This window comes from Garra rufa, chromosome 12 (assembly GCF_049309525.1).
Source record: "Garra rufa chromosome 12, GarRuf1.0, whole genome shotgun sequence".
NCBI classification, from domain to species: Eukaryota; Metazoa; Chordata; class Actinopteri; order Cypriniformes; family Cyprinidae; genus Garra; species Garra rufa.
Window position 1 is genome coordinate 26,439,799 of NC_133372.1, and position 22,404 is coordinate 26,462,202.

At 39.7% G+C, this 22,404-nt stretch overlaps 2 protein-coding genes across 3 annotated transcripts in view; one reads left to right on the forward strand and one right to left on the reverse strand.

Annotated features, from left to right (window-relative positions):
- Positions 1-1,381: 1,381 nt before the first annotated feature.
- Positions 1,382-3,275, reverse strand: cldn33b (claudin 33b). The gene has a single exon (XM_073852355.1). It carries the CDS (start codon positions 3,090-3,092, stop codon positions 2,427-2,429), a length of 666 nt encoding a protein of 221 aa, XP_073708456.1. The 5' UTR covers positions 3,093-3,275; the 3' UTR covers positions 1,382-2,426.
- A 10,855-nt stretch (positions 3,276-14,130) lies between these two features.
- Positions 14,131-22,404, forward strand: part of wwc3 (WWC family member 3) — a 56,937-nt gene continuing 48,663 nt past the window's right edge. For both annotated transcript variants that reach the window (XM_073851376.1, XM_073851377.1), the window contains exon 1: positions 14,131-14,502. In XM_073851376.1, coding sequence (XP_073707477.1) covers positions 14,357-14,502 — 146 coding nt within the window. In that variant the 5' untranslated portion in view covers positions 14,131-14,356. The remainder of the gene's footprint in view (positions 14,503-22,404) is intronic.

The following is a 22,404-nucleotide window of genomic DNA, read 5'->3' on the forward strand; positions in this document are numbered from 1 at the left end:
CGGACAAAACACATGCCTCAGATTTGTCCATCAGCCTGGGCAAAGTATTTGGATCCAAATATTTTGCCTTTAAAAAAAAATAAATAAATAAATAAAAAAAAACTACTTTTGCAAATTAGTCCTAGGTTTTTCACCCAATCAGAATCAAACCAATGCAAAAAGATTCTCTGGAGAGTGAACATAAATAATGATCAAAATAAGTTTGATCCATTGCAAAGGGACACCAAAACGTTTGAAAGAGGCAGGGCTGCCTTTACTAAAATGGCTATAACTTTTGAACAGAATGAAATATATTTGACAATATCACAATGTATATGTAAGATCTTAATCTGAGGTCATAAGAAAAAAATGTCAGATCCTAGCCACTTGGTGACACTGTAAGAGGGAAAACCATAAAAATGGCCATAATTACACAACCATTTGTCTTATCGATGTGAAAATCGTTGCACACAGTCTTGGTCCAAAGTTTTGTATCTCAGAAAACATGGCCGTCATATGCCATGAACTTTGAGCATCTGTTAGACAAGGTTAATGGAGGCAGAATGGAATGAAACTTGGTGGGCCTGTTTGACTCACAGCTCAAAAGGTCTGTGAGAAATTTGAAAGAAATCGGCCACTCGGGGGCAATATCACATTTTCATGAGCATAAATGATTGTATATTGCATGTTCTTCACACATACACATTTTATCCATATTATACAATAGACCTCCTCATTCTGAACATTTGCCTCTAGAACCACTGCAGTTAATCAAACCATTCATTAAATGATTGAGAAGATGTGAAAAACCTACATTTGCAAACTAGTCGGGTTTTTGCTCAATCTGGAAAAAAACACTGCAGTACAACTCTCTGGACAAGGTCAATCATTTAAAAAAAAAAAGTTTAAATTTACCCTTTGGGAAGCTATAAGAGGGACGTTTACAAAACGGGCCTGTCCAAATATACTCAAAAGCCTATAAAGGCTACACTGTAAAAAGTTTTCACCAGATTCAACTTAAAAACTTAAGTTGAGCAGCTGCCTTAAGTTTTTAAGTTAAATCAGCTTAAAACTACAAGTCATTTTAACTTATTACATTAAAAATGAGTTGATATAACTTGTGAGTTGAAATGACTTAAGTTGATTTAACTTACAATCTTAAGGCAGCTGCTAAACTTAAGTTTTTAAGTTGAAACTGGTGAAAACTTTTTACAGTTTAAATGAAAACTCAAAACTTCACAAAACCTCTTAAGCACATGCAACAGGTGATTCTAAACAAGCATGCAAAGTTTGAGGGAGATCAAACTGGCGCTATAACAGTCATAAACATTAAGAAACATCATATTTCTGTGGTAAATTACCAGGATTGGTCAAAAATGCTTCTTTTAAATGAACTGATTATGGCTTTAGGTGGTTACAGGCTTGCTAAATAATATGTCTTTTTTTATATGTGCTTAAATGTCTTAAAATGCTTAAACCCTGATAATCACTGCCCCATATAGTGCATAATATTATATAAAATACGTGTAAATAAGTATCTTTTATTTATTTATTTTTTTTGTACTAAAAAAATGACAGTATTCTGGATTAGTACAAGTTGATTTTTTGGTGCTGTTTACAAACAATGATCTCCAAACAATGGGTGCTTCTCAAACGGAAAGCTGCATCCTAGTGAGGATGCGTCCTTCCTCGTCCATTCCTTCTGAGTTTTCTGTGTGACGGTCACTGCACAAAAATACTATTTAAATTACAATTCGAAGAATACTTCATATTACAAATCTGACATTCTAATAATGCAGCACATGCAACTATCTGTGATCTTCCAGTGGTTCTCATTATACACAGTTTAGCTTTACATGCTTCATTTACAACAAAACAATTACAAGAAAACATAATGCATTCCTCTCCAAAATCATCAGTGGCTTGATGACGTGCCAGCCGGGATATGCAGCCTTACTAGGACACATCCTTCCTACTGAGAAGCACTGTATTGCCTTTGCAGATGGCACTGAGTACTGAATGTTCAGTGTACAAATGCACACGCACACACACAAAGACCAAAATCTTATCTTTATGCTTTTCTGTACTAGCGTGTATATATAATTTGTATATTATGTATATAATATGCACATTAAGGCAATATTTGTGATCAAAATTCCACAAAAGAAGTCAAGAAAAAACATTATTGTCACTTTTTCAATTACTACATCGCTATCAAAGCAATTGAAAACATATTGGCAATTTTTCAATTTCAAAACATTACTGATAATACAAATAATCAGACTACTCAGATATTAAAGGATAAATGCATCATAATAATGCTTTACCTGTTTCAAGGGTTTCATTTATGCATACACAGAATGTAAGTATAAATGTTTTCCAAAGGAAAAAAAGTTTTTTTTTTCCTGTTCCATCAACATTAATAGGCATTTCACCTCAAAAGTACCTCAAACGTACTCAGTACGTTTTCTCGCACCGTCGATAGTTCTGATCTCCTGCCTTTGATGGTGATACACCAGATGTGGTTCACTGTCTCTGGAATAAGAGCAAGAGGCAAATAACAGCGTGGCTGCCACAATGTCAAGAAGTCCTGCAGCCCATCCGATGAACAGCGCGTCCCCAAACTCTGAACGTGGCACTCCGTGAGGCACGGTCTCATCAAAGAACTTCATAACAATATCGTGAGCAATATAGGAGATGGGAAAGAGCACAAACAATCCAGCGATGCATAAAAACACACCAGCCGTGATCTTCAAACCTCGCTTGGTCTTCTGTCCCTCCTCAGTCTTACAGCAATTGATCTGACTCATGGCAGGGATGGCGAGGAGAAGTCCGAGGAGACATGTGGCATCCGAAATACATATCAGAACACGGGCCAGCATGATCTTCGGTTCGAGGCCTAGGATGGTTTCATAGGGGCGACACTCTGTGCCAGCGACCTCCTGGACCACGCAAGCCTCCCAAAGCCCTTGTTCGTAGCTCTCCATGCTCAATAGTTCAGTAGAGAGTGACAACCATTGAGGCATAATGGTGGCCGCCAGCGTACAAAACCAGCCCCCTGTCCCGAGCAGCATTCCGAGCAGTTCCAGAACCACCATGCATGGGTTGGTCATGGTTACCTCTGACTACCTGGTCCTTTTTGGGGTCTGACAGCCCTCAGGTTTGGCTGGCACCTCAAGAATAAGCGAGAAGAACCGAAGTAGCACCTTGGATCCAGATACTGTAGAGTTCTGCTGCAGGTTCTTCACAGTCCGTCGGTCTTCAGTAAGAGGCACTCATCATCTGAGCATAAGAGGTAGAGGAAATGTGCACATGGGCACTCAAACTTTAGGCCCTGCCCTCTAGGATCCTTTTTAGTGAGAGAAAGAGAGCAAGAGAGAGAGAGATGTTTTTTATTCAGACCCTGGTCTACCAGGAGGAGACCAAAGGCCACACGGGATGCCATTAAACTGTAGACAGGATGCCATTAAAATCGTGATTGTTGTCATTTTCAAGGGACAAACTATTTGGAATTTACTACGTCATTATAGTTTGTTTGTATCTTTTCATTTGGTTTCCCTGCTATCAGCAACAGCACTTTTGCCGTAGGGGTTGCCATAGGGAAAAGCGAAAGGAACATTTTAACTGTTTCTAAAGTTTTTTTTCTCTCTAAGGAACGAATGGGTGAGATAAGCTTTGCTAATTGCCTGCCAGTCTATTCTCTGACGCAAAGGAGATCACGCCAAATATGCGATGTGTACCTACATGGGGATCTTTGATGCCTGCCGACAACTCTTGCATTGTTTTTTTTTTTTTTTCATCAATTTAAGGGAAAAAGGTGTCTGGTATATATATATATTATATATTATTGTCTCTGTATATTTTTATATTTTTTATATTTTTATTTTATCTTTTATATTATTGATTTTCATCAATTTAAGGGAAAAAGTTGTCTGCCTTATTTTTATGCTATTATTTTATTTTATATGATCTTATTTAATTTTCCATGTTTTCTTTCTCATAGATTTATCCATTTAAGGGAAAATGTTGTCTGCCTTATTTTTATAATTTTTTTATTTAATTTAATTTAATTTAACTTTATTTTTATTTCCTATGTTTTCTGTCTTTATATATATATATATATATATATATATATATATATCACATATATCAATTTATGGGGGGAAAGTTGTCTGCCTTATTTTTTATTATTTTATTTTATTTTATTTTATATTGTCATCAATTTAAGGGAAAAAAGTTGTCTGCCTCATTTTTATTATTTTAGTTTAGTTTAGTTTTTATTTAGTTTTATTTTATTTTAGTTTACTTTATTTATTTTAGTTTAGTTTTCCCATGCTTTCGTTTTAAATTGATTTTCATCAATTTAAGGGATAAAAGTTGTCTGCCTTATTTTTATTGTTTTTATTTTATTTTATGTTTTCTTTTTAAATTGAATTTCATCAATTTAAGGAAAAAACGTTGTCTGCCTCATTTTTATTATTTTATTTTAGTTTAGTTTTTATTTTAGTTTAGTTTTCCCATCCTTTCGTTTTAAATTAATTTTCATCAATTTAAGGGATAAAAGTTGCCTGCCTTGTTTTTATTTTTTTATTTTATTTTTGTTTTAGTTTTATTTATTTATTTTAGTTTTTATTTTCCATATTTTCTGTTTAAATAGATTTTCTTCCATTTAAGGGAAAAAAAGGTTGTATGCCTTATTTTATTATTTTATTTTATTTTATTTCCCATGTTTTCTTTTTAAACTGATTTCCATTAATTTAAGGGAAAATGTTGTCTGGTATTTTTTATTTATTTATTTATTTTTTTTATTTTTTTATTTTTTTTTTATTGTATTATTTCACATGTTTGGTTCTTAAATTGGCTTCTGTTCCCAATTGTATTATAAACAAAAATGCTGGAGTGAGTTGAATAAAAAAAAAAAACTGAACATTTGATATGTTCCACAAGTTTGTAAAATTTTATGATTCGTTTCATTTACCCAGCATGATTTAAGAATAAGAGCATCTTGTGGTTCAATCTGACTGTCCATACAGATCAATGTCACAAATGTATTTATTCAATGTCTTGGATAGCACCACATGTTAAACTTTCCATTTACATCAATTTTTTACAATTGTGCATTTAGCAGAAACATTTACCTAAAACAACTTCCATTGCATTAAAGGTAAATGTTTTGCCAGTATATGCGTTCTCTGGGAGTTGAACCCACAACCTTGCGTTGTTAGTGTCATGCTCCACAGCTGAGCTACACAAACATTACAAATGTTTTACTGCTAATTTCAAGATTTTATTTAAGATGTTTTTACATATTGTACAATTAATATCAATGCAATTAAGCATTGTGCGAGAAATCATTGTCTTTGATGCTCATGTCAGTACAGTCTCTATCTGCATGAAAAATATTAGATTATTCAAAGAAAAGAGTGTTACCTGAAGTGTGAGGCTGTCTCATTTAGGTTGAGATCTGGCGTCTGCAGCGTGTGAAATTGTGTTGAGACAGACTTACAGAATGCCACGTATTGCAGTAGGAGGATAAAGGGGAAATCTGTGACGCGATACAGTGGCTCTCCACAAACACATAATTGGCTCTCAACAAACGCATAATTAACATACACACACATTTCAGACTTTGTCTGAAAATTATGTTGATTATAGTTAGTTATCAACACGCAGTCAGATATGTGATTTTATTTAATTAAATGTCTTTTTTTTTACTTTCCTAGTCAAAGAATAGTTCTCATTCTCAACCTAAACGAATTCAACTCCATGGTCACACTTAATTTATGAAAAAGGGTATACTAGCATCAGCATTCTTCTAAACTTCTCCTTGTATGTTTCACTGATGAACAAATTGATACTTGAAACAATATGAGGGTGCAATAATTATGACAGAATTGTAATTTTTTCTGAATTATTTCTTTAAATGTCTGCAGAAGTTGATAGTGGATGTTGAGGTTATTTATGAAAACTATAACAGAGCTGTAAAGCTACGTCTGATGCTAAATGTCCTAATGTCCTTCTTCTTTATTTCTGATATTTTATAGATTGTTTCAGAATATATTTATGTTTTTGATGACATTAAAGTTGGTTTGGCAAAATGTAAATTACAGCATACACTCTTAAAAATAAAGGTGCTTCACGATGCCATAGAAGAACCTTTTTTGTCTAAAAATGGTTCCACATGTTTTACAAAAGGTTCTTTGTGCGAAAGAAGGTTCTTCAGATTATAAAAAGGTAAGAAAGAGATGGTTCTCTAAAGAATCTTTGACTGAATGCTTCTTTGTGGATCCAAAAATGGTTCTTCTATGGCATCGGTTGAAGAACCCTTTAAAGCACCTTTATTTTTAAGAGTGTCCACAAGCAAGTGCATCAGTTTGTAACTAAGATCACAGAGTAGCTTAATGTGTTTAAATAGTGTGATGAGAAATGGAAACGGATGAGGAGGAGTAAGAAAACAAAAGTTAGATCTACTTTATCCTTCCAGGAAACAGTGAGATAAGGAGTGAGAAAGGCGTTTCTAAAAAATACACAGAGGTTTGATCTATGATGTCAGTATGAAATGCTAAAGGTTAGATCATTGAAAAGATACAACCCTAATTCCAGAAAGGTTGAGGCATTTTGTGAAATGCCATAAAATCAAGAACATCTGTTAATTCTCTTAAACCTTCATTTAATTAACTAAAGTACAAAGAGAATTTTTTTATTTTATTTTGTAAATATAACCTATTTTGATTTTCATGGCTGCAACACACTCCAAAGAAGTTGGGACAGAGGCATGATTAACACTGTGCCACATCAGCTTTCCTTTTAATTACAATGTTTAATTGTTTGGGAACTGAGGATACTAATACTTCAAGTTTTGCAAGCAAAATTGTTGTCCAATCTGGCTTGATAAAAAACTTCAGATGCTCAGCAGTCTGTGATTGTCATTGTCTGATTCTCCTTTTCATGACTGGTCATACATTTTCAATATAGGACAGATCTGGACTGGACTACATTCAGTCTGTGTCTATGAAACCACACTGTTGTAGCACATGCATAATGAGACCTGGCATTGTCTTGATCTAATAGCCATGGACTTCCCATGAAAGACGTCATCTTGATGGCAGTATTGTGTCTGTACAATCTCAATACATGCCTCCATTTCAACGGTACCTTCTGACTTATTCCAGTCACCAATGCCGTTTGCTCTGCTGCACCCCCATACCATGACAGTCGTTTGCTGATGAAAGTCTGGATAGTTCCTTTGGTCTTTGAGGACTTGACGTCCATTTTTCCCATTTTCTTTGGACTCCGAAAGTACTCCTGAGCCCATGTGGCTATATTTAACACCACAGCTTGACAGTTACTTATGCAATGCCATCTGAGGCTCAAAGGTGAAGCACATTCACCTGAGGTGTCTTGCCTTGCCCTACACAGATTGACATTTCTCTGGATTCCCTGAATCTTTTCACAATATATGTGTGGTAGTTGGTGAAAGACCTAAATTCTTTGTGATTAAAGAAATGTGATTTTTTTATTTTGTTTGACACTTCTGTCAATAAAAATTGGCACAAAGTGATAAGACGAGTTCGACTTTTGCTTGCAAAGACTGAAATGCTCCTTTATACCCAAACATGATAACCTCACCTATCTCCATTTCACCTGCTTATTGTGAACTGTTTCAAAACAGTTTACTTTGGATATTCTATAACCTTTTTACTTTTATCTTTGCCTCTGTACCAACTTTTTTGAACATGAAAACCATGAAAATCAAAAATTGGTTATATTTACAAAAAAATATATGTACATTATATATATATATATATAAATGTTTAAAATGTTTAAAATATCAAAAGGCCAATGAAAATTGGCGAGTGGCATTTGCATGCCAAGCCACGCCCCGTACATACGGGTATATAAGATGGCGTCATTCAGATTTTTGCTTCAGAGCCTCTCTGATCGGTCGAGCCTTCAACACAAAAAAAGTACGTTCCTGCCTACAAAGAGCTCTTCTCCGCTGACGTGCTGCCATCTGAAAGAGTTCTAAAAGAGTGTTTGGCAGCCGCCAATGGGATCCTGCGGGCGGCCGTTTTCACGGCCATCAAAAAGCCTCCTGCTCTCCAGCGAACAAGCCCCACTGAGTGCACAGTGTGCCGCGGTTTCCTCCCTGGGCAGACCGGGACTGAAAGAGCAATTTCTTACGGCTGTGTAAAAATGTTCTTTTCAGAATGGTTTTCCGGCTGTGCGCTGCTGAATGTGGCAGTTTCCTCACCTCTGAGGACGGACATGAACACTGCCTCGCATGCCTGGGCCGAGAGCATGCTGAGGCAGCATTTACGGATGGTTCGTGCGTTCACTGTGAACGCATGATCATGGTCACGCTGAAGAACCGCCGTTCTTTTGCAAGACGGCTCCCCTCGGTGCCCCGCGGCTCGTCGTTAAGCCGTCAATGCTTTTCGGCCGCCGTGGCGAGGCACCAGGGGGACTTGCAAGTCACCGTGCAGAACGTGCCGCCGGCCTCCAAAGCCCTGCGGCCGTCTGCACCTCAGTGTGGCCCCGTCGAGTGGCCAGAGCAGTATGCTTCCCCGGAGTCCAGGCCGAGCACCCCCCTGTGGCTCCAAAAACAACCTCAGCTCCTACTCCCGCCGAGGTCCATGAAGCCAGGCTGGCAGCCCGGCGCAGAGCTGGCCGTAGGAGAGCGGCGCCGTCCGCCTCTCAGGGACCAGCCAAAAGTACTCGCAAGAAAGCTGCGAAACGTCCCTGACGCGGGCAACCCAGAGGTGATGGAGATTGCTCTTCGGGGGACAGTGACATCAATGTCCCCACTCCCGGTGGAGGGCCGGGAGCCTCTGTGTACTCTAATATCTCCGCCGGCCCATGGGTACAGAGGCGTCCTTTTCACTACTGTCCGTTCGGACACGCATGCCGCTGTCCTGCATGCGGAGGTTGCAGTCCTACTGGCGAAGGATGCAATCGAGCCAGTCCCTCCAGCCGAGATGAAGTCAGGGTTCTACAGTCCCTACTTCATCGTGCCCAAAAAGAGCGGTGGGTTAAGACCCATCCTGGATCTCAGAGCTCTGAATCGGTCCCTCTTCAGGCTGCCGTTCAAGATGCTCACGACAAAATGCATGCTAACCTGCATTCGTCCCCAGGATTGTTTTGCAGCCATCGACCTGAAGGACGCGTACTTTCACGTCTCGATCCTTCCTTGTCACAGACCCTTTCTACGGTTTGCCTTCGAAGGTCGAGCGTATCAGTACAAAGTACTTCCATTTGGCCTGTCCCTCTCTCCCCGCGTCTTCACCAAAGTCGCGGAGGCAGCCCTGACCCCTCTTTGGCAGTCGGGCCTTCGCATCCTCAACTATCTCGACGACTGGCTTTTCATAGATCACTCACGAGACCTGTTGTGCGAACAGAGCACCTCGGCCATCTGGGCATTCAGGTCAACCGAGAAAAGAGCAAACTCTCCCCAGTGCAGAGGATCTCTTTTCTCAGTGTGGAGCTGGACTCGGTCAACATGACAGCCCGCCTCACAAACGAGCGTGCTCAGTCAGTGCTGAGATGTCTGGACTTATTCAGACACAAGACAGCGGTTCCTCTCAAAACATTTCAGAGACTCCTGGGGCATATGGCAGCTGCAGCCGCGGTGACGCCGCTGGGCTTGCTTCATATGAGACCGCTTCAGCGCCGGTTACACGACCGAGTCCCAAGACGGGCATGGCACCGTGGCACACTCCGGATCGCCGCCTATTCAGCCCGTGGTCAGACCCTGCCTTCCTTCGGGCCGGAGTGCCCTTGGGACAGGTGTCCAGGCATGTTGTAGTTTACACAGATGCCTCCACTACGGGTTGGGGTGCTGTATGCAACGGGCAAGCAGCATCGGGCTCTTGGACAGGACCTCGACTGCAGTAGCACATCAATTGCCTCGAGTTGTTGGCTGTGCTTCTGGCCGTTCGTCGCTTCCGATCGACGTTGCGTCAGAAACTCGTGCTTGTTCGCACCGACAGCACTGCGACTGTGGCGTATATCAATCGCCAGGGCGGTCTCCGCTCTCCTCGCATGTCACAACTCGCCCGCTGTCTGCTCCTTTGGAGTCAAACGTGGCTGAAATCGCTACGTGCCATTCACATACCAGGGGAACTCAACCGTGCAGCGGATCAGCTCTCACGGCAGTCCACCCACCCTGGAGAATGGTGACTCCACCCCGAGACAGTCCAGCTGATTTGGAGTCATTTCGGCCAGGCTCAGATAGATCTGTTCGCCTCCCCCGAAACCTCCCACTGCCAGCTCTTTTACTCTCTGACCCAGGCTTCCCTCGGCAGAGACGCACTGGCACACAGCTGGCCTCCGGGGCTCAAGTACACCTTTCCCCCAGTGAGCCTCCTTGCACAGACCCTGTGCAAGATCTGGGAGGACGAGGAGAAGGTCTTGTTGGTTGCGCCACACTGGCCCACCCGGACCTGGTTTCCAGAACTCATTTCCCTCGCGGCAGCCCCTCCCTGGAAGATCCCCTTGAGGAAAGACCTTCTTTCTCAGGGGATGGGCACAATTTGGCACCCGCGCCCCGACCTATGGAACCTGCATGTCTGGCTCCTGGACGGGACGCGTCAGACCTCGCTGGCCTCCCCTAGGCCGTGGTAAATACCATTACTCAGTCCCGAGCTCCCTCTACGAGGCAGGCTTACGCACTGAGGTGGGGTCTGTTCGTTGACTGGTGTTCCTCTCGAGGAGAGGACCCACAGAGATGCACGATTGCAGTAGTGCTTTCCTTCCTGCAAGAGAAGTTGGAGCGCAGGCTGTCCACTTCAACTCTCAAAGTGTACGTTGCTGCCATTGCAGTGTATCACGATGCAGTAGATGGAACATCCCTGGGTAAGCACCAACTCATTGTGAGGTTCCTGCGAGGTGCAAGGAGGATTAACCCTCCCAGACCGCACCTCGTACCCTCTTGGGATCTCTCCGTCGCCCTCCGCGGCCTACGGGAGGCCCCATTTGAGCCACTTGTGTCAGTTGAGCTGAAATTCCTGTCACTTAAGACAGCGCTCCTGACTGCACTGAACTCCATCAAGAGGGTAGAGGACCTACAAGCCTTCTCTGTCAGCGAAACGTGCCTTGAGTTCGGGCCTGGAGATTCTCACGTCATCCTGAGACCCCGGCCCGGTTATGTGCCCAAGGTTCCCACCACGCCCTTCCGCGACCAGGTGGTGAACCTGCAAGCTCTGCCCCCGGAGGAGGCAGACCCAGCTTCTGCGCTGCTGTGCCCTGTTCGTGCTCTGCGTATATACGTAGACCGTACTCAGCACTTCAGACGCATCAAGCAGCTCTTTGTCTGCTTCGGAGGTCAGCAGAAAGGGAATGCTGTCTCCAAACAGAGGTTGGCCCAGTGGGTGGTAGAAGCCATCTCCCTGTCTTATCTATACCAGGGAGAGCCATGCCCCTTAGGTGTTCATGCCCACTCCACCAGGAGTGTTGCCTCATCCTATGCGTTGGCTCATGGCGCCTCACTAGCAGATATCTGTAGAGCTGCGGGCTGGGCGACACCTAATACCTTCGCTAGGTTTTACAACCTCCGTGTAGAGGCCATATCCTCCCGTGTCTTAACATAAGACTTCAGGTGAGTGGGAGGATGGCTGGTGTCGGCTTGCTGCGCCATTCCCACGTGGATCTGTGCGCCATTTCCCAGTATGTTCCCTCCGGCGAACCCTGGGTCCTCCATGCCCCGCAGTCAGGCCTAGATATGGAGTAGTCCCTGACTGTGATCCTGCTTGGGTCTCCTTCGCCCCGCAGGTTGTGGCTATATTTTTCAATATTCCAGCGGAGAAGACCGCTGTTTCCCTCGTGTATCCCTAAAAGCTTATGGATATATTGAATTATTCTCATTTCCACATGTGAAGATCTCATGTGCTCCGCCCCCCCAACCCATGCTTCAGTACATCTGGCATCCCTGCGGGGCCCCCTCTACTGGCCCCCAGGGCGTTGGGAAGGTTACGTTACAATTTCCATCTGCTGACACGTCCGCCTGTCAGCACGTGGGGTTGTGCGTAACGCAGCGTCAGGGTCGTGGCCTGTTCCATAGGGTCTGTTCCCATATGTAACGTCGTAGTGAAACGACTGAAGGGGAATGTCTAGGTTACGAAGGTAACCCTCGTTCCCTGAACGAGACGTTACATCCCCTGCAACGACCCTGGCGTGGCGCTGACGCCAGCTCGATCCGGCTCTTCAGCATAAACCTGAATGACTGGCTGCACGCCGCCATCTTATATACCCGTATGTACGGGGCGTGGCTTGGCATGCAAATGCCACTCGCCAATTTTCATTGGGCTTTTGAATAAGGCTCAGAGATGATTGGACTCTCAAGCGAGTTCCCATATGTAACGTCTCTGTTCCCTCCTTCAGGGAACGAGGGTTACCTTCGTAACCTAGACGTTATACAACATGGGGACTACAATAATATTTATATGAAAAAAGTAAAGGTTTTAAAATGTGTATACGGTAAGCCAGTATGTCAGTGACTAAACATAGGCTTAAAAAAATTAGGGCAAGACACTGCAGGTAAATAGGGTAAAAAAATTAACTAATAGTTATCACCTTACTTACCCAGTTGAATGATTACTTTGATAATTGCAAACATTTTTTGTATTACAAGTTTTCTAAAATGTTAGGTTTAAATATGCAAATGAGGCATTATTTAATGAAATATGCACTAAATTGCATAAATTTCTAGTACAAAAATCTTAACACTGGATGAAGTCAGTTTCAAAATTCTTGTTTAATTTTTTGGACACATTAGAGGGGATTTTGGGTATCTCATTTTGTCACAACATAATTCAGAAAAATCTTAGAACAGGCAGGAAACACTATATGTTTTACCATTTTTGGGGAAATAAAATCAAGCAAATCATATATGAACAAATCCCTCTGTAAAACCCTTCAGAATCTAGACAGGAATAAAAATATAAAGTTTGGTGTGTGTAAGTGCTACTGAAGTGGAGATTTATGGCTCAGTGTAGAAGAAAAAACTCATTTTGGAAAACGGCCTTTAAAAATATGCATTGTAATTGAAATCTATTGACACAAATAGATAAAGTGCTATAAAAGACTTAACAGTGTCTTTTGGATATTTTCTTTCCACTAGTCTGAATAAAACACTTTATGAAAAACCAAAAAGGCCAAAATCTCAAACTTGATATGTGCATGAAAAAACAGCATTTTTGCCTGCAGTGTCTCCCCTTAATTCATTCATTCATTCATTCATTCAGGGATAATACACATTAATAACATAAAATCTATGTAAAATGTGCCAGGGTTGCTGATGGCAGGTTGATGTAAAAAAGAAAAAAGGTCAATCAATCAATTTATAAATACATTTTAACAATAAAGTAAATGTTACCTTTTTTAGAGAGACAGAGAGAAAGAGAGAGACCACAATAACTTCTTATATCTTGTAATTGTTCTAAAAGTCTAAAGTGCAAATTATGAATTGTGTTCATGTGACAAGCAAACACCAACAAAACTAAACACCTATGTTTACTGTAGATCAGTGATAGACACCAGTGTTAAAACTATTGCCCCTGCCTTCCCTGAATACTATACTAGCCTACAACACATCTACAAATGTAGCTTCATGTAGGGTGGGTGAGGAAACTGGAAGGTGAAGAAATCTCTAGATGGCGCTCTTTTACTAAAAATGAAAACGAATTCAAGTAACAAGCGTTTGAGGTTCTGTGATAAGGGAAAAACTCATTTTCTCATTCCTGAAAATTACTCAAATAGAGATTTATAAGTTTACCACAAAAAGAAAATGTTTAAATTATGAGTATGCTACTTTTTCAACTTTTTTCTCTGAATACACCCTTTCCCAGATCGAGACTACTGCTCTAACAAAATACAAACAAAATTTAAATATTTTTTTTTATTGACTCAGTTAGTCCATTGAGATAACAGTTGCTTCGATCAATTATATGTATTAATAATTCTTAAAATGTACAAATTCGCTGTGTGCTTTAAAAAAAAACAGCATCCACTTCCATCAACAACAATCCCAAAATCATACGAGCGCTACTATTGGCTTACTTTCACCTGCGTAAGCATTTGGGGGCGGTGCGTATGCAAATTCGCCTGCCCGAATATGGACAGTGTGGAATGAAAGATGGTAGATAGAGTCAAACATGGAGGACCGACACATAGAGTCATGAGAGCGCCGCAAAACTTTTTGGAAAAGGTGGATGCAGGACTGCCTGTGTCGATTTGACCCACGTTCGTTTCTTCGTCGTGAAGTTTTGTGTTTCCGAGAGTCGATGGGAGTTCAACATTTGTAATGCAGTAGAAAGTTGTGATATATTTGTTGTTGGAGTAAAGGCAGGGGGTCAGACCCCCCTACCGTCCCAGCAGTGCTATGCCGTGGGTGAGCAGCTGTAAGCGGAGAGAGAGCTCGGAGCTGCCGCTGCCCCCGGGCTGGGAGGAAGCCAGGGATTATGATGGCAGAGTCTTTTACATTGACCACAACACTCGACAAACTTCATGGATCGACCCCAGAGACAGGTAAAAGTGACTGGGAGAGCTGCTGCATGCTTTATTGCCTCAAGTTTGATGATTGTTTGGTTGTAGAGGGCGGGGGCTCAGATTGAAGTGATGATTAAGAAGCGAGGGAAGTTGCACAGTTAGGAATGGAAGTGTTTTCATTCCACAGTCCAGAGCTGACACATTGTAACATGGCTGGTTGTTTATCCTTTCTTTGGGCTTGTCATGCCAATTTGCTATCACACGAGCTGGAAATAATATGTTCGCTTTCTGAATTACTCATCGATAACTATTCACCTGGAAAAGAAGTCTCTTTGGTTAGATTTGTATGTAAAAACCTTGTTGTTGGTGTTCTCCCTACATTTCAATACTTTTGGATGGTATTAAACAAAACCAGGTGTTCACAAACAGTTACTGTAACTGTAATACTTGAGAGTGAATGCCAACCATGTGTTGCTTTAACAGTTGAACTCAAAAATGAATGCTTTAAATGAATGCAAATTTAGAAGGTATTATATATAACGCTGAAAGAAAAAAATAATGCAAAAATGTATTTGTAGCAATAGCCAACAATACATCGTATGGATTAAAATGATCAAATTTTTCTTTTATGCCAAAAATCATTAGGATATCGAGTAAAGATCATGTTCCGTGGAGATATTTTGTAAATGTCCTACCGTAAATATATCACAACTTAATTTTTGATTAGTAATATGCATTGCTAAGAGCTTCATTTGGACAATTTTAAAGGTGATTTTCTCAATATTTAAATTTTTTGCACCCTCAGATTCCAGATTATCAAATAGTTGTATCTCAGCCAAATGTTGTCCTGTCCTAACAAACCATACATCAATGGAAAGCTAATTCATCAGCTTTCAGATGATGTATAAATCTCAATTTCAAACAAAAATGTACCCTTATGACTGATTTTGTGGTCCAGGGTAACATATGTTAGACATTTGTTTATACATCAGACATTATATATAACACTGTAAGAAAAATATAAACATACAAAATAGTGTAAAAAGTAAATTACTAACACTTTTCTTTACGTTAAATGTAATCAGCTGAGGGATGACATTTTATTAAGCATCCTATAATCTCTCAGATGCTGAGTTGTTTTTATGAAAGCTGTGTGAACAAAATCATCTATGCCAGTGAATATTCTATTATGAGACTGTTTGGACAGTGAGGGATTATTAATAACCATCATAACTGTTTTACGATTTGGCAATAACTTACTTGGTTTGATCAGTATTGTCTTTTATGTGGTTTTGAGCTGAGTTACATTATATGAGCTACTCATGATTGTCAGTCAAATTATAAAAGATACACATTGGTATTTGCCCCTGTGCCACCACATAATTTTCCTCATTAGCCATGTTGGCTAAATCTAGATATCTTGCCACTCAAATCTAGCATAGGGCCAAGATAAAATGTCAGAATTTACAATATCAAGAGGAAACTGCATTTTACAGTTTACGCCATTATTTCAGTATCCCTAAGAAGCACATTGCTATTACTACTAGTTATTAAAAGCATGTCCTTTCCCCCTCTTTATTTTTTTTAAAAAGTGGTCGCATAATGTAAACAGTGTTCAAATGAAAGAGAGAATTGAACTGTAGTTCCAAGAGTTCCATGTGCAAATATGTATGGAATGCTAGTTGGGCCGCTGGGAAAGCAGTGTGGATGTGCTTTGTGAGGTCTGTATTTTCACCAGCAGAGAAACCAGCCTTTCAGGCCAACTCATTTAAACACGAGTTAACTAGAAGCCTTGTGTAAATTAAATAGAGGGGATTTGCTGCCTTCAGGGTACTTGACATGGTTTCATCTTAATTTGTATGGTCACTCGTGTCAAAATAATGAGCAAGCAGATCACCACCTCAAAGACAGCTCTGTCATAGTATGACTCTGATTGTATGGTGTCATTGTGCTGAGAGCTGATCATTAGGATTACAGTGTCAACACTGATGTCTACATAGTTTTATAATGATATTAATAAATGCTTTTTCCAGTATTTTGAGTAAAACACGATTTTAGCCTCTTAATGAGTGAATCTACTTTTTGTCATTGGCGTTTAAGGGATAGTTCATCCAGAATTGTGTCATTATTTACTTACCCTTAAGTTGTACAAACTATTGTAGAATATAAAAGAAGAATTTTTGAAGATTGTGAGTAACCAAAAGTTCCCATAGTGTGGGAAAAAATACCATGGACAGCAATGGTGACCAGAAACTATGTGGTTATCCACATTCTTCAAAATGTCTTCTTTTGTGTTCAGCGGAACAAAGAAACTCATACAGGTTTGCAACAACTTGAGGGTGAGTAAATGATGACAGATTTTTTTATTTTTGGGTGAACTATCCCTTTGCTGTCTTAGTCATGGACGCTGCAACATCCCACACAAATTGAAAGTCTTTCACTTTTGCGTTCATTGCTCTTGTTACATTCTGAATATTTCATTTTCACTCAAAAGCATCTTTTATGCCCTCTGTCCACTTTTCCTCTCTTTTTCAAGAGAAGGAATGGGGTAGCTTGAAATGAATCTAGATAAGAAAAACCTGATCTGCTTGAAGGCTCCCCTCGACAAAGGCATGTGACGTGCTTTTGTAATGTGAAGCTGATTAGAGTCTGAGAAATCTTATATTTTCATGTCAGGAGAGCGGTAAGGAGTTATCCAGCAGATGTTGAGGTGAACGTGTGAGGACAACACGTTGAACTGGGGCGCTCATGTGGGCGACATGAGTTAAAGTCAGTCTCATGACATTCTGTCTTTTCCTCTCTCTCTTTTCCTCGTTGTTTTCTGTCGCCAAGTCAAAATAGTTGAAAATAATACGAGAAGTGTGTCCACCGTGGAACTTCTGAATCGAGAATGGGAAATGCAGAAAAAGTGGTGTTTCATTTAAATTTGCATTACATTACAAGCTGATTACATACTTTTTTTTTATTGAATATACACTACCAGTCAAAAGTTTTTGAACAGTAAGATTATTGTCTCTTCTGCTCGCAAAGCCTGCATTTATGTGATTTAAAGTACAGCAAAAACAGTACAATTTTGAAATATTTTTACTATTTTAAATAATATAATTTCTATTTGAATATATTTTAAAATGTAATTTATTCCTGTGATCAAAGCCAAATTTTCAGCATCATTACTCCTGTCTTCAATGTCATGATCCTTCAGAAATCATTCTAATATGCTGATTTGCTATTCAAGAAATTAATTATTATCAGTATTTAAAACAGTTGAGTACATTTTTTCAGGATTCTCTGATGAATAGAAAAATCCAAAGATTAATTATCTGAAATAAAAAGCTTTTGTAACATTATACACTTAGGGCTGGGCGGTATGACCAAAATCTTATTTCACGGTAACGATATCTTTCACAATATAGTTTTTTATATAAGTAGTTATTCCAGAAAATGTACAAAAGCCAGAGCTTGACATTAAGGTTTGACATGTGCTTGTCCTTTCGGACAAGTAAATCAGACATTCACTTGTCCGAGTAAAAAATTTACTTGTCCGAGGCAAAAAAAATTAATTTTTTGCTGTAAATTAATTTATTCTGAAGCAATTATCTCATCACTGCTCTATAAGGTCTTACTTTAATCAGAACATTTGTGATATTTGCCTTAAAGGTTGTATCAGCGATTCTAGGCTGAAACATAAAGTGTCACTTTCAGCTGACCTTTCTTCACAATCCGCTCGCTGATATGCATATCTCGGACCCTAGGCTGACCACAGAGACGCGTTTTTTTTTTTTACAGACAATTTATGGGGCAGGCTGCGAGCGGATCGTGAAGAAAGGTCAGCTGAAAGTGACACTTTATGTTTCGGCTTGAAATCGCTGATACAACCTTTAAATTGATTTCTAGGACACTTTTTAACTTTAGAATAACTAGACTCTGTATGGTTACCATTCAGATTAAATCAGTATCAACAAACTCCATCTTTCCACCGCATAGGAAAAACCCAGCCAGTATCGAAAATGCTATTTAAATGTATTTACTTAGACTGTTTAATGAAGATAAGAGGTTCCGAAAATGCATTTTTTCACAGTAAAATTGCAAATACATAAATAATGTTTTTTCTAAACATATAAATCTAAAATGTTGAAAAAATGCAATACTTTTAAATATGAAACTGAACCACCAACCACCAGTTCGTTCACTGACTCACCCGATTCATTAAATTAAATGCTAAATCATTCAGTATTGAAACACCGCTGTGTATTTCTCAGATTCGCGACTGTTCTGCTGTGTCTATACTTATAACTATTTCATTAACAAAAACGGTCAGTGATGTGTCTAAAATGTAAGTCAGTTAATATTAACTACTAGTTTATTGAACTACTGTATAAAATCAATGTTGCGTTTGCAATCGTAATGGTGCTTACCTATATAATATGTTATACAATATTTATATATTTTTTTTCTACCGCAGTATGTTTGTTTCTTTGTGTATGCTGTTGGCCCATTAGTTTTAAATTTTCCGTGATTCAGATAGGCTTTACGAGCTTCATACTTGATACTGTCCGTTTTCAGTCACTGTTTACACTGTAAGTAATACAATCAGAATAATTCTCACCAAAGTTTCGGTGCTACGCTAGTTATTGTTTGTTATTGATGTTTTAATCAGGTTACAAGTAAAATTCTCCTTCACTTGCCCATTCACAAAATCCACTTGTCCCGGACAAGCGTTAACGTCGAGCCCAGCAAAAGGGCTTTATATAATAAATAAGCTTGAATATTTAGGAAAAGAAAAGGACTTGATCTTATTTGATTATTTTGTATTTTATTTTTAATCTTATAAATATAGTAAACATTTTCTTTTGAGCCCTCCTCGTCTGTTCGTTTCTCCTTTTCCATGTTTTTACAACCTCGCAGCATATCCTTCAGTCTTGCATTCAATGGTTTGACCAGTCTCAGCCTCACGCGTGCTGCACGTGAGTTGGCCACGCCCACTTATTTACATTTCACGGTATACACGGAATAAAAAATTCTTTTATGGTACACATTTCATTCCACGGTAACGATATATACCGTCATACCGCCCAGCCCTATTGTACACTATACCATTCAAAAGCTTGGAGACAGTATAATTTGTTTTTTTGGGGGGGAAAAATATGATAGAAATTAATACTTTTATTTAACAAGGATGTCTTGATTTCTGTTCATCAGACTCATATTACAGTACAGTCATTTCGTAAAGGGTTAGTTCACACAAAAATGAAGTTTCTGTCATTAATTACAACTGTTATGTCGATCCAAACCCATAAGACCTTCGGCCATGCATCGTGGTACTCTCATAAATGCAGTCAGAATGACCTGGAAGAAAAGATATTGTTAATAAAGTTGTTGTTGTTGTTTTTTGTGTACAAAAAGTATTCTCAAAGCTTCATAAGATTAGGGATTAGACTATTTCAACAATGCCCTCACCTTTCTAGGCCATAAATATGTCAGTTGCGTTAATTTGTGTTCCCGAAGATGAACGAAGGTCTTGCGGGTTTGGAACAACATAAGGGTGAGTAATTAAAGACAGAATATATTTATTTTTGGGTCAACCATCTCTTTAATGGCAGACAAGGCCATAAAGCATTAGAACAGAGAATTGAAGCTTTGCATTTATGCACATTTAATGTAGTTCTTTACCATGTTTTTCATTGTTTGTCTGAGGTACTGCATCAAAGCATTATTCTACCTCAAAGATAAAATAATAATTAATACTATAGAGTTAATAAAAAAAAAGTTAAATTTACATTCAAAAAGATAAAATATTCAGAGGAAATTACGTTGATCGTGGGCATGATGTTTTACACCACCGGCTTGTTTGAGCATCAGCTGTGCACCAATGAACATGAGTTTTGAGGTTTTCAGGCACGGTGACGGCTTGTAGTGAAAATTGGAATCAGTGTGTGAATTCACTGCTCAGTCACCTGGGAAACCACTGGAGCTCCTCTGTGAAACAGGGCCGTCTTCCAGCACCTGCCCCACACTCCTGAACTGCGTGCTACCATTTTCTTCTTCTATTATATAGATAAATTGAAATCTGTATGGAGAAGATTTAAAGAAGTAGTTCACTTTCAGAACAAAAATTTAGAGATAATGTGCTCACCCCCTTGTCATCCAAGATGTTCATGTCTTTCTTTCTTCAGTCGTAAAGAGATTGTTTTTTGAGGAAAACATTTCAGGATTTCTCTCCATATAATGGACTTCTATGGTGCCCCCGAGTTTGAACTTCCGAAATGCAGTTTAAATGCAGCTTCAAAGGGCCAAGGAAGAAGGGTCTTATCTAGCAAAACGATCAGTTATTTTTCTTAAAACATTTACAATTTATATACTTTTTAATCTCTACACAGAGTACACACAGAGCTAGACAAGATGAGCAATTGAGGTTAAAAGTATATTGTAATTTCTTTTTAGAAAATAACCAATCGTTTTGCTAGATAAGACCCTTCTTTCCTCGGCTGTGATTTGTTTAAAGCCATTTGAAGCGGCATTTTGGAAGTCCGAACTCGAGGGCACCATAGAAGTCCATTATATGGAGAGAAATCCTGAAATGTTTTCCTCAAAAAACATAATTTCCTTACGACTGAAGAAAGAAAGACATGAACATCTTGGATGACAAGGGGGTGAGTACATTATCTGTAAATTTTTGTTCTGAAAGTGAACTACTCCCTTTAAACCCTTTTTGTGTCTGTTTGTGTAGTGATGTTTGTTGGTAGGCCTTCATTTAGAATGTATCTGTAAAGTTCTTATCATTCTTTGGTGGGCGTGACTTTCATCGAAAAAGAGTGAAAAATTGTTCTGTGGTATTGCTTTTCTGTCATGGCTTGAAAACGTCACATGACTGCAATTCGAGCGGCAAATCTCACAATGCTGGATGTGCAAAAAAGAAGTCTACATTTTAGAGTTCTTTTGAGAACAATCTTTAATCTAAATCATAAACAGGTCTTTTATGTAATATTTTTGGTATTGTCTTTAGTGCTGTAGTTTACAAGAGGGTCTTTGTGGCAGGAAGGGCGCTTCACCTCGGCAAAACAATAGTCGGGTAAACAGCGAATATCACCGGCGTCCGTTTGCCGTACGGACTGTCCGCTGTGTGGTTTCCTAAGGTGACTCCCTAAGAGTCCGATCTCCTTCGTCCACTTGCTTCAGCGTAGTTTCTGTGGGGAGGCTTTTGTGACTGTGGAATGAGTGCAATGTAAGGCATGCTTACACTAATGCCTGAGGGACTCTGCCCGTGATCGGCCCCAGACAAAGCTGCCCAATGGAGGCAGCAGTTCCCACGTGTCTTCCCTCCCTCCATCCCCAGGCCCCAGCGGCTCTCCCTTTATTCTTTACAGGCTGTGTTATGCAATGGCCACAGCCAGGCCTGCCGCTTGGCAAAGGGAAGCCTTTATACGTGGTCACAAAGCACACCAAATTCAATTATTCTGGAAAGTGGAAGCCGTGATGCCAGCGCCAAAAGGTTATTCACATGAGCGCAAACCCCTCAGTGCTATTTTGCTTCCCTTGGTGTTTTCATTATGTCGGTTAAGGGAGGGCAAGTTTTTTGTTCAAAGTGGGTTGGTGAACATGGCTTTTGTTTCACGTGGAGTGTGTTTGTTTAGAAGGTTTCTTTACTGAATTGACAAGTTCGCGTAGATATTGTCACAGGTACAGATAACAATCACATCCTTGTTAAGGCAGAGTATTAAGTGTGATTTTTTTGGTGTACAACCTATGAAATGTTTTTAGGTAGGTTCTGAATCGTATCCACCTTAGGAAGTAAACCTATGGGTGAGACTTCCAGTACATTAACCACTACAGGGGAAATAAAGAGAATAACAACAACGTGCAGTAAACGGTAAAACTGTTTGCACTACAAACTGATGTGCTATTAATTAAGATATTAAAACAATATGTAAAGATACACTAAAT

Coding starts and splice junctions, on each gene's coding strand:
- cldn33b (XM_073852355.1), bottom strand. CDS start 3,092: ATGACCAACCCATGCATGGTGGTTCTGGAACTGCTCGGAATGCTGCTC.